The 12500-nt window shown below is 46.6% G+C and overlaps 1 protein-coding gene across 1 annotated transcript in view; it reads left to right on the top strand.

The window, feature by feature from the left end:
- Nucleotides 1-2343: 2343 nt before the first annotated feature.
- chst11 (carbohydrate (chondroitin 4) sulfotransferase 11) overlaps nt 2344-12500 on the top strand; it is a gene marked incomplete at both ends in the record, with an annotated part of 129595 nt that continues 119438 nt past the window's right edge. The window contains one exon of the mRNA XM_080492468.1: nt 2344-2461. Coding sequence (XP_080348594.1) covers nt 2344-2461 — 118 coding nt within the window. The remainder of the gene's footprint in view (nt 2462-12500) is intronic.

Genomic DNA, 12500 nt, shown 5'->3' with positions numbered 1-12500 from the left:
GAAAACCACAATGAAAAACTGCTTCTAGATTATTGATCCAACGCAGCTGACTGACAGGAGGAGCTCTGGAACATCTCGAGAGCCGCCGCTCCACGATCGCAGATTAAATAATCTCATTCCCTCATATTATTAACTTCAGGGAACGACTTATTATCTCGTTTCAACGCGTTATTTTTCTTTCTTTCTCTATAACCACTCTGGGGCTCCGTGTTCACTGTAGTTTTCAGAAAGCTGGTTCTGTGTCTCTTCTGCCTTGTAGGTAGTGATAACTCCGCCCCCAGCTGATGACGCGTCTGAAACCGCTCTGGCCCCGCTCGGACTCTGCTCTGGCTCCGCTCTGACACCACTCTGGCGCCGCTCTGGCCCCGCTCTGGCTCCGCTCTGGCTCAGCTCTGACCCAGCAATGATGTAGGGCCAGCTTAGCCCCTGATAGTCTGGGGCTTAGTCCGGACTAGAACCTGGTTCTTTCTGGTGGAAAAGCCTCCCATGTGGACTAATAATGTTCTTCAGTTGTGGGTCTGTCACTATTCAGTAAGTGGGGGATCCTGGTCCTTGATGGCTGCGCTCCTGAATGTTTTCTATGTGTCCTCACTTCCACACAGCTGATAGTAATGACTGGCTCGAGATCAGGCTTTCTGCAGAGCTTTAACGGGACACTTTCAATTAATTCAGGTGTGTTGGAGTAGAGGAACATTAAAAACATGCAGGACTGTGGCCTTCCAGGACCAGGAGCGTTGATGCCTGGACAGACACACCTGTCCACACCTGTCCACACCGTAAAACCACCAACAACAAAGGCTTGCTGGTGGCTGATGCAGAGCGTTCTCCTTGACGTCTCCAACATCGTTAGCAGCCATACATTCTGGTCAGAGTGAATGGACTTTCATCAGAGACCAGCACTGAGGCCCACTGGTCCCTGGTCCAGCTTAATGCTCCCTGGTCCATACAGACCCTGATGTAACCAGTTTCCAGTGGTCTGATGTGACACTTGGTACCTCTCACCTCCCTTAAATGTGCCTGACGTTGAGTGACATTCATCACCTGGTTTCACCATGAAGCAGCAACCGGTGAGGAATGTGGAAAAAGGACGTCTGCTTCTCTGTCTCTCTGTGACTCTTCCAGTCTCTCTGTATCTCTGTTCATCCTGCTGATCACACAATTCCGTCTGAGAACATCCAGTTGGAAGCCTCCTGAGGTACTGTTGATCAGTTGTGAGGCCTCATGATGTCTAAATTCAATTAGAATTGAACCAGAAAATGTATCGGTCCGTTTGTGGGTCAAACATTTCTGAATTTTGTCATTAAGCTCCGTGTTAGAAAACAGCAAGTTCTTCAAAAACTACTGAAATATTGAAAAGTTTAGAGAAGGTCATGTTACGTCCACCTGTAAAGGTTATAGCTCGTTTTAGCTTCATCCTGAAAGCTTACCCCAAATCCCAATATCCCGAAGCTTTAATGACGAGCGTATCTGGAGGCTTTTACTTCACGTAGCTCCAAGAAAAGTTCAGTTGCATCAGTCAGCCATTAGAAAACCCTTCACTGAGTCCAACGTGGAGAGTGGTGGAAGGTTTCTCCTTCAGCAGATTAACACTGGAGCAGAAGAGGAATTGTTATGAAGACCAAGTTGAAAATGTTTGGAGTAGAAGTGTCTGTTTCTAGTGAAATTTTAAAAATAGAAAACTATTCCATAAACTATACATGATAAGAAGTTAGAAGATGTGTCAAAGACTATGTATAATTCTATTTATACAGTTTAATTCCTTAATATATTTCACATAAAAAGTCTGTTGAGAAGCTTCAAAAAGGGATTTACTTGTGTTTTAGTGAGACAAGGATTTTTTTTTGTAGAAAAGCTTTAAAATAAGGTTTTACTTGGCTTTATTTTAGTGCAAAATGATTGTTATTCTCATCTCTTCTCCGAAAAAGCTTTGCTCACCTGTTTTCCTTGCATCTTGGTGTAATGGTGAGACTGATCAGAGCGCAGGTCTTTCTGTGGACGCTCCTGAGCGGAGGCGCACATGTGGACGCGCTCACTTCCCCTGGGCGGGGGTGCCCTCGCGCCGTCCCTGCCTCCCTCCCTCCCTTCTTCCTCCCTCCCTTCTTCCTCCCTCCCTCCTGACTCCCCTCCCTCCCTCCCTCCCCCCGCCGTCCCCGCAGCGCAGCAGTGGTACGCTCCGTGCTGGATGCGTTCAGCTCATTGACCGGCGCACAGTCCTCATCAGTACCACGCAGGAGCGACCCCCGGAGCCTCCGACAAGCCGGCCCTTCATCTCCCCCCTCCCCACTCATTCTTCCCTCCACAAAGCCAGCAGCCTGCCCGCAGCGCAGCGCCCTCCGTCCCGCTATGAAACAGACTCTAGGCGAGCTGATGAGGATGAACAGGATTTGCCGGATGGTATTCGCCACTTGTTTGGGATCCTTTATTCTGGTCATCTTTTATTTCCAAAGTATGTTCCAGCCAGGTAGGATGTCTCCCTCTATACCCCCCCCCCCCCCCCCCCCCCCCCCCCGCGCGCTCATGTGTGGTACCTCGGTCCGGCAGCCTGTGTATCGCGCTGACACATCGATTTGCTCAGACTGTGGAGTAACGCAGTAACGCTAAATAATTGATAGTGTTGCAGTGTGAAAGGCGTAAATCATCGGGCAGCCGTCAACCACACCGTCTCCAGTCATTCTGTCATCTGGGGTGAATGTGAGACTCAGCGCTGCTGATCGTGTTGCGCTTTTGTGTCCAGTTTGTATTGTTGTTTCTTCGTGTTGGGAGTGTTAGGGAGGGGGGCTCTCTCCTGCTTTTTCTTTCTTGTTCTTCTTTTTTTTTTTTACTGATTATAATTATTTGGGACGTGATCGAGTGTGAACCGCCGGGCGCTGATTGCTTTCTGCTCGTGAGCGTGCTGCTGGTGGTGGTGGTGGTGGTGGTGGTGGTTTTTGTTTCAGGAGAAACGTCGCTTTGCGATGGAAGCGGTGCGTCGGGCTCCGGCACCGCGGATCCAAATGCGATCCTCCTTGTGTTTATTTTCATTTTTATATGTATGCCTTGCAAAATCTAAAAGAAAATAGATTCACCAACGTGGAAACCATGTGTTAGAATAAACTCTCTTTAGGGAGTATTTAAGAGCCGCGTCCGCTCTGATCTGTGCGCGCCTGGGACCGGCGGTTAATAATTCATGGCACAGTAAACGATCCGGGAAGGAAGGGACGCGTGGGTTTATTTGCATCACATTATTCAAAATTCTCAGATTTCACAGCGCCGTTATCAAACATTGTTAAGGAATCGACGCTCCTCCGTGCGCCAAAATCAAAGGACGCGTGCGGTCCGCGGCGCGCAACGCCGGAGCGATCCGACTGCGCACAGCGGACCTGCTGTACAACAGGTCCGCTGTGGGGTGCGCTTCCTCTCAATCTCACTCACCGGGATTATAATCCCACAGTGAGACGGCTTCAGGAAAGGGTGTCAGACCCTCCTCGAGGTGCTGGGGTGGCTGACACCAGATGGATTCAGACGTGGTGGCGGGCGGTCAGTCTGCGAGAGAAGCGGCATGAAGCTGAACAGACGTGCTGTCGCGTCTCAGAAAACCGTGTTTTGTCTGTGTGAGTCACCAGTTCTGATGCTGCTCCTGGTTCAGACCCTGATAGAGAATCACACTCTCCGCTTCAGGGGCCCGTAGCCCCTCTGGACGGGCTCCAGGCTGTTTTCATCAAACACAAAGTCATCCTCTAGGGGCAAACGTGTGAAGAAATACCCCAGCTTTCCTTTGTTTTGGTGCAAAGATCAGCAACTAATGCAAAATTCTGTGTTAACATTTTTTTAAATACATTTTCTCTATCTATCTATCTATCTATCTATCTATCTATCTATCTATCTATCTATCTATCTATCTATCTATCTATCTATCTATCTATCTATCTATCTATCTATCTATCATCTCTCTCTCTCTCTCTCTCTCTCTCTCTCTCTCTCTCTCTATCTATCCATATAATATTGGAAGGTTGCAGGTTCGATTCCCATCTCTACCTGCCCACATGCCGCAGTGTCCTTGGGCAAGACACCGAACCCCAAACTGCCTGTGTGAATGCAGTGTGACAGTGAGTGGCTGGTGGTGGACGGAGGGGCCGATGGCACAAAATGGCAGCCAGGCCTCCGTCAGTCTGCCCCAGGGCAGCTGTGGCTACATACCTAGTTTACCACCATCCAGTATAGAATGAATGAATAATGTAATGCAAAGCATCTCTTCTTCTTCTTCTTCTTCTTCTTCTTCTTCTTCTTCTTCTTCTTCTTCTTCTTCTTCTTCTTCTTCTTCTTCTTCTTCTTCTTCTTATTGTTATTATTATTCTGTTTAAAGACGTTTCCAGGTTCAGGACCTCTCTCTCCAGGATGGGTCTGTTTTCTCATGTACTCTGGTTTCTGCCCTGTTCCACTGTTTGCTCTGTTGCCTCTCAGTGACTCGGCTCCTGGTTGAAGCCCTACAACATTGTGGAGTTCATGTTCTCCCCATGCCTTTGTGTGCTCCAGCCTCCCCCACACTGCGGAACAGTGGGATCAGTGGTTTGCACTGTTGCCTCACTGTAAGAAAGCTCCTGGTTTGGTCTTTGCATTGTTGACTTTAAATGTTAACCCTTTGTTTTTTGCGTTACTCCGCCTGCCTTTATACTCCAGTACAGGGATGCAGTGGTTTGCACCACCTCCTCACAGGTTCAAACCCACAGCCCGATGGGGCTTTGTTGAGTTTGCATGTTCTTCCTGTGCTTGTGTCACTTTTCACAGTTAAAACCTGCTCCTCCATTGGACAGAGAGGAAATGAAGGCCGAGCTTTACTTCCAAATCCTCCACACTTTTTCCCCATCATGTGGATTCAACTCATTAGAATTTCCAATCAAACCTTCCAGCTCCTTTAGTTATAATATTTGTGGTCAGGCATGACGCAGAGGGATTTGTGTGGAAACAACAGAACAGGTGAACTCAGATTTAGAATCCTTTGCATCCAATCTCCAGTCGTTCTGTGTTTGCTGAGGCTTTCAGGACCAGAGATAATCTTCATTCACTGTCAGAGACAAGGAGGAAGCAGGATCTGGGAAAATCTCACAAGATATATAATTATCATTGACGCTAAGTCTTTTAATATTTCTAATTGGTCTTCAAATGACTGCATCAGTGTTTGGAAACAGTTTAATAAAAGGTAAATGACTTGATTACAGAACAAAGAGTCGCTTCTCAAAGCTGCGCTTTCATTTTTACAAGCACAAATCACATCTTCATCAGCTTAAGACAAACAGAATAATGAATTTATTTTCAGCAGATTAGGAGATTAGAAAGAGTTGATGTTTGATGCAGTATGAATGAATAGAAAACGCTTCAATGCATTAAACGGAGGTTAAAAACGCTGATTCATCAGGATAAGCAAACAATATTTGCCTAAATTGGTTGTAAATTGGTTCACACTTGTGATCTTTGTTTGCTGGGTTTTGTGAATATTGGCGAGTATCTGAGTGATTGGCCGTTCACACTGCAAGGATCTCAACGTAAACGCAAAGCGTTTGTTGCATTGTGGGTGTTTGTTTACGTGACATTGGTACTTGGAGCCGCTGATGGACTCGGTCCCAAATGCTGCTACTGCACATGAGCACCACGGCTGTAGTAAATACTTCTTCTGCACATGCTCAGTCGAGACAATCAGAACAATGTTTCCTCTGTCGTGTCATTCCTCCCAGTGCAGATTCTCCTGGGACTTTTATTTTGACAGTCACCGTAATAACCATCCATCATGCTCGTCTGGCCATACAACGACCGTGTTCTCCCATTGTTCATGTGTAAAGCTTCTTGTCCTCTGCTGCATGTCTGTGTGGTTTCATTATGAAAGCAAAAACAGTGCCATCTCCTGGCCAGGCATGCTAACTACATTGTTTTCAGTGTTTCTGCCGTTTCTGTGTAAACGGACGTCGTTTTGAGAATGTTGTTGCGTAAACGCAGAACTTCTCTGGAAAGAAAAGGCTTGAAGCGGCGTGTAAACTAGAGAGACTGGAGAGTCGTGGCGTCACCATCTGAGGATTCATAAATTACTGGGTACAAACCTTCACAAGTGAAAACGTCCTGGGACAGTTTGAAGAAGTCAGTCGACCAAACCATGAAACTCATCTAGTATTTTATACATGTGCAGATCAACGTGTTGAGAATACTTCAGGAGATTTCTGATTTGAGTAAAGTAAAAGCAGAATTCTTTTTTCTTTTTTGACAGCGTTGTTATTTTAACGTTTTGCACTCAAACTGTTTCAAACTTTGTTAAATTGAGATGTTAGATCAGCCTAATCCAGATGTTCCAGCAGCTTCATCTCTTCCCCTACTTTTCTTTGTTGGCAGTGTTGAATGTCCGTCTGACACCTGATGACGTTTCCTCTGTGCTTCATCCAGATCAGAAGTACTGATCTCCAGTGGGCTGGACCAGTAAAATGGCCGAATAATATCTCTGTCTTAGAAAATTTTCAGATGAAATTGTCACTTTTTTTTAGTAAACCGTACAAATGGTAGGTTTTCTTTATTTAATGTTTTGGAAGAATTTAAGTGCAAACGCAACATAAAGCCACTTTTCATGATTCTTACTGTTTAAAATATGGTGAAATGTCCAGAATCTATTTCCAGCTTGACACCCTGGCTATGAGGTATGTGGGAAAAGATGCTGGTGTTTACTCCTGAAATTAAATCTCTGTGACCTCCGCTGAGGTGATCTCTGTGGAACTCTTCCACTGACTGCTTGGCGACTTTCCAGGAGACGAAAGCGAGAAAACGTTTTTTTTTGTGATTTGACTCTTTAAGCTTTTAATAAGGTCTTGTCTTTAGAAAGCCCCCGCGTGAAAGTGCCCTGCAGACTGATACCACGGATTTAAAATGGACACGAGTGTATCCTGTAACGGGAACGCGGTGCAGAGTGAGACCTCTCCTCATTTACACATCATTAAATTAGCTTCCACGGGGGAAATTGATTCTGAAAAATTGAACCGAGACTCCATTAAGGCTTTCTCACGGACCCCAGGATCCTGCTCCCAGAGCGCTGCCAATCTCCACAGACCTTGCATCAGCATTAGCTGCACGCACGCACGCACGCACGCACGCACGCACGCACGCACGCACGCACGCACGCACGCACGCACGCACGCACGCACGCACGCACGTGAGATGCTGGATGTTTTATTTAGCAGGAGCTGATGATAGGTTGCTTTCAGCCAGGATGCTCTGATTGAAGACAAGGTGTCTGAGGCAGGGTGTTTGTGCAGCAGCTCGGATGGAAGTTTTAATGCCGCAGTGTGTATTTATGTGTGATTACACAGGTGAGACGGATACCAGCGTGCAGCGTGTGTGTTTAGTGTTTGTGACTTCCTTTACGGGGCTCGTCTTTATCTCCGTCTTGGTCTGTTTACCTGCTCTTTGAAAGGACTCAATCAGGCTTTTGCAATCACGTCACACCTTTTGCTTCACTCTCTCTCACACACACACACACACACACACACACACACACACACACACACACACACACTCACACACACACACAAACTGTCGTGATGTGTCACATGAAGCTCCAGAAGCGTCTCCGTGCTTCAGGCATGCTCGGCGGGCCTGGGAATCCTGTCTGGCCTCCTAATGTAAACCGTCACCTCTCCTCCAGGACTCGTGGGGTCGAGACCTCTTGTTAAAAAGACACAGTAGGGGGGGGGGGGGGGGGGGGGGGGGTTGTTTTGGAAGGATGTCCTTAAAGGAAAAGATCAGTATTTTTTATTTTTTTTAAACCTGAAGCCCACTTTTCTGTGTTTGTTTGAAGCACCTAATAGCAGTTTTTGAAATCCTCGGACCGTAAAACGTTTTCCAATAAAATCAAACAAGGTAACTGCACCTTCCCTCCAATCTTCATTCAACTGTGTGACACTGTTTTAGAAAGGATCTCAGCCTCGAAACATAAATCTAGCTCTGAAGTTTTGCAGGAAAACAATAGTGAACACTCAAGAAAAAGTGAAATGGTCGGCGGATTTCACTTATGTAGAGTTTTATCGCTGCTTTAGGAGCTTCCAAATCACTTCACATTCACCCAGTCACACTCATACAGTCACACCTCAGTGGAGGCGGCTGCCATGCAAGGAGCTCAACCAGCACTGGGAGCAGTTTGAGGTTCAGGGTCCTGCTCAAGGACGCTTTGACATATGGACTAGTTTAGTAGGTTAGTGTATAAAATATAGTGATTTTTCTGTCGTACAACCTCAGGAGACAAAACTCAGAGAGGTCAAACTGAGGCAATTGAAACTTTCCAAAAATATCTTGATATAAAGTCCACAAACAAAAGTCACAGTTTTGATTGATCTGCTTCACATGACAAGTAATTCCACCTTCATGAAGGGAAACATGCTCAGTGGATCAGTCTGACGTGGCCCCCCTCCCCGTCAGGAGGTCAGTCCATTAGAGCTCATGTGGACGCTGGAGATGCAGAGTCTGGTCATGGTTGTTGCTGGAATCTGGTGGCAGACATAAACAGAGGACATGTGCACATATATTCGTGGGGAGACCCACGTATACAAAACCTTCAAAACCACAAACCAAAGCAATTTTCTCCTGAACCAAAGTGCAGCTCCAGCTGTGCAGAGAGAGCGGAGGTAATGCTATTAGCTAAAGTTATTGCGTTGACCTGGCGTCGGTGCTCACTAAAGCACGGCAGCATAAGAGCAGAGACATATTAAAAATCAAGCACTGTTATCTGACAGGGCACAGTTGCCCAATCAGATTACAATGCAGCCCATTTCATGGCTGCCAGCTCAGGCGCTCTTATTTAGTGTTGGACCAAGTTCAAATGGTCGTCCTCATTACTCACTCAGCTCCTGAATCATGAGAAAATGTGAAAAGGAGATTACTTTTCACTAACACACCCATTCTGGAATAAGAAACGGTTCGATGTGGAGTCGCAATAAAAAGAGGATTCATAGAGTTGACTGTCAGCTTCACAACAGGAACAACAGGAATGCTGCTTTTGGCCAGATTCATGTGTGTAATTGCATTTCGCAGCTCTGCAAGGAGGTGTGTTTTCTTTCACCTCCACTGCAGCTCTAAGGATGTGGCGTGCAAAGCCAGAGAGGGACCAGACCTGGAGCCTGCAGCTTGATATTCAACAGCACTTTAAGAAGGCGCCAAATTAGATTTAGTCCGGTGAAGAGCCAGGCAGAAAGCATGGCGGCCTGCTCTCATGCCCACAGCACAGTCAGGCTTTTTCTTTTAAAGGAATATCCAAACTGGTGGTCGGAGTTTAGTTATTAAGTAATGGAATAAGTCGTGGTACGAGTGCTTTTTGGCTGAGGCGCAATCTGGGAATCATACAAATAGCAACCGACTTTGGAAACGCCACAACAAGCCGTCCTCTGCCCCAGCCTGTAAGACGGCTTGGGAACTTTAGACTATAAAGAAAAGCCTGAGCTACGTTTAGTAAGTATGTCTGACAAATGGTTTGAGTGGATTTGGAAAACATTGTGGCTTTTGAAGTGAAATATGATTCATTAATTAACTCAGACTGTTGTGTCCGATTTACATCTCGCCGACCACAAAGGGCCTCATTTGCAGCTTCATTTTTTCCGTGTTCTCGATTGCCGGCTGCATTGATACGATCTCAGTCGTCATTGTCAGTCGAAACATGCCAAGAAATGTGAATGATGCAGAGGCATGAACAGCAGTTCATCAAATCTATGTATCACACTGCCTTCTAATCAGATATACAAGAGAATCAATCACAGTTAAGAGACCGTACCGCTCGATCACTTTTTCACCCCTCAGAAGACTGAATTGCCCACTTTTAATCTCAAATATAAATATACTGTGATTTGATTAAAGCTTTGGTTTCAACCCTGTTTTCCGTTGAGTCCCACTTGATTGGCTCTGTGGACCCCCACCCAGTCCTGATCTGTTGGAGCTTCATCGTGAATCCAAACACTGGTAGACTCACCCACTGTCGCAACATGCACAAGCAGGGACGCCTTCAAAATACAAGAAATGAGCAATTTCTCAGTCTGCTATTGGAGCTCGAAAGTTTTGACAACCACAGAGGCGAAGCTCCCAATGTGACCTCAACCAGAGACGGGCCCCGACACTGAGGCCCCCGTTTACACAACCCTTCAAGTGAAAGGCTACTGAAAACACACGTCTGGAAAACATTCCAACTCCATCTCCATGGAAACGAGGGAAAATGCAACTTTTCTGAAATGCTGCTACTGAGCATATCATTGGCCTAACAGCATAACAGAGCATAGCCCAACATGAATACTGACGAGTACCGACTGTCAACATGCATCACTTCCTAAGGTTGGCTGGTATACGTGAGACTCTTCTGACTCGAAGAGGCAAAAATGACACTTTTCACTTTTCACCAATTGTAAATGTGTCATATCACACCCTTTTCTAAAAGACGTTTTCTTTCAATTTGTAATGAGATTTAAAAAAAAAGGTGTGTGTGGTGTGTGTGTGGGGGGGGGGGGGGGGTGGTGGTGGGGTGGTGTTAATCTGAGGGAACACGCTGTGGCGTCACAGGAAACTCACGTTGGCACATTGCTTGATATATTTAAAGTTCTGCCGGAAATATTGAGTCATGACTTTCAGGCATCTTGAAGCTTTTTCCAAATTGAACAGGCAGTGTGTGTGTGTGTGTGTGTGTGTGTGTGTGTGTGTGTGTGTGTGTGTGTGTCTTAGCTGAAAACGCTGGCCCGATGAGCCAGACCCCTTCCCCTTCCCCCTCCACCTCCACCTCCGAGCCTCAGGTTCCTCGGCGGCGGCGGCGGCTCTCATGTGAGCAGCTGCACACATCGACGTGGACAATAAGGCCGTTTGCTCTGCGGGCTGCTTGTTTGCTTTCTTCTGCAACGTGCCTCTGGGATATTTCTGGGATAATTTTGAGCCACTGTGTGTGTGTGTGTGTGTGTGTGTGTGTGTGTGTGTGTGTGTGTGTGTGTGTGTGTGTGTGTGTGTGTGTGTGTGTGTGTGGGTGTGTGTGTGTGTGTGTGTGTGTGTGTGTGTGTGTGTGTGTGTGTGTGTGTATGTGTGTGTGTGTGTGTGTGTGGACTGCAGCTCTGTCTCCTTTCAGCCCACTAACCACCAATGAGTGCCACCCCGGCCTCCTCCAAGTCACACGCTCACATTTCACCACTGGAGCTATTTGAAACCCGAAGACTGGGTTTGTCTTTACTGCCTGTGTGTGTGTGTGTGTGTGTGTGTGTGTGTGTGTGTGTGTGTGTGTGTGTGTGTGTGTGTGTGTGTGTGTGTGTGACTTTATTTCCTACAACAACAGAAAGGGAACAAAGTGTGCTGGTTAGAAGCAAGGAATGGGAATTTCTGCTTGGAATTTGTGCAAGAAACTCGAAATTCCTCACCTCTGCTGGTCTGTAGCTGCAGTGTCAGCTGCAGCCGCCACCAAGGAAAAGTGCTGAGTCGCTGAGGGCATTGACCTCAAATATGACACCTTGTAATCTGAGAAATAGCCTGTGATTTCTTAGCTTTGCTTTGGAGATTCTCACCACTGCCAAATTTAACATTCAGGTGCTTAAAGTTGCAGGTGAAAATCGTCTTTTTAATCAGACAGCAATCACAGAAACCTGCAGTCTAATCATCAGAGAAGTCACCTGCACAAGCAGGTTCGTCTTTGTCCACATCATACACAATTTTCTGAAACGATAATAAAACGGAATGAGAAGCCCCAAACATTTGGAGCCGGAAACAGAAACTCCTTCAGGAGGAATTCTAAAATAACTGACGCTTCAACAATTAGCTCTGAAGCAATCAAGTGTTTATGAAGAAAAGCACGATCATCAGGCCTCCGGGGTTTAATCCAGCGACAGCAGATCTGTTTCTCTGTTTATGCTCTTTATTTCCAAGGGTTTCATAAAGGCTAGAAGAGGCTTTCTGCTCTATTTCTGTCTGTCCATTTCATTTGTTTGCGAGCTTCTGGTCAGTTGCATGAAGCACCATCAAGCCTCGCTTAGAGTTTGTTGCCGTCACACTCAGATGTCGTCTGAACGTTAATCTAAAAGCTGAAAACCAGGCAGCATGTTGACTGTGTCAGAAAAACTGAACAAAACCACTGACATATATACTGTAGTCCTCCCACCGGAGAGGTGCACGTCCACATGAAGCCACACGGTGGACGTTAACCTGCACCAAGCAACACTCCGGTCCGAGCTCCGGTCCGAGCTCCGGTCCGAGCTCCGGTCCGAGCTCCGGTCCGAGCTCCGGTCCGACCTCCGGTCCGAGCTCCGGTCCGAGCTCCGGTCCGAGCTCCGGTCCGAGCTCCGGTCCGAGCTCTGGTTTTACAAGATAACAGCACATTGACAATGAAGTGACTGTAATATGTTGATTCTGATTCCATGGTGCAGAGATGCAGACCTCCATAGTGATGCACTGACCAAAGAGACGGCTGGATGGGGAGAGAGAGTTGTTGAAAGTTGTGATTGTAGGTAATATACTTCAGGTTACAGTAGCTGTGCTCACATGGT

The sequence above is a fragment of the Lipophrys pholis genome (genome assembly GCF_963383615.2).
Source record: "Lipophrys pholis genome assembly, chromosome: 22".
NCBI classification, from domain to species: domain Eukaryota; kingdom Metazoa; phylum Chordata; class Actinopteri; order Blenniiformes; family Blenniidae; genus Lipophrys; species Lipophrys pholis.
The sequence above is the reverse complement of the archived record's forward strand: the minus strand, read 5'-3'. Positions and strand labels throughout refer to the sequence as shown.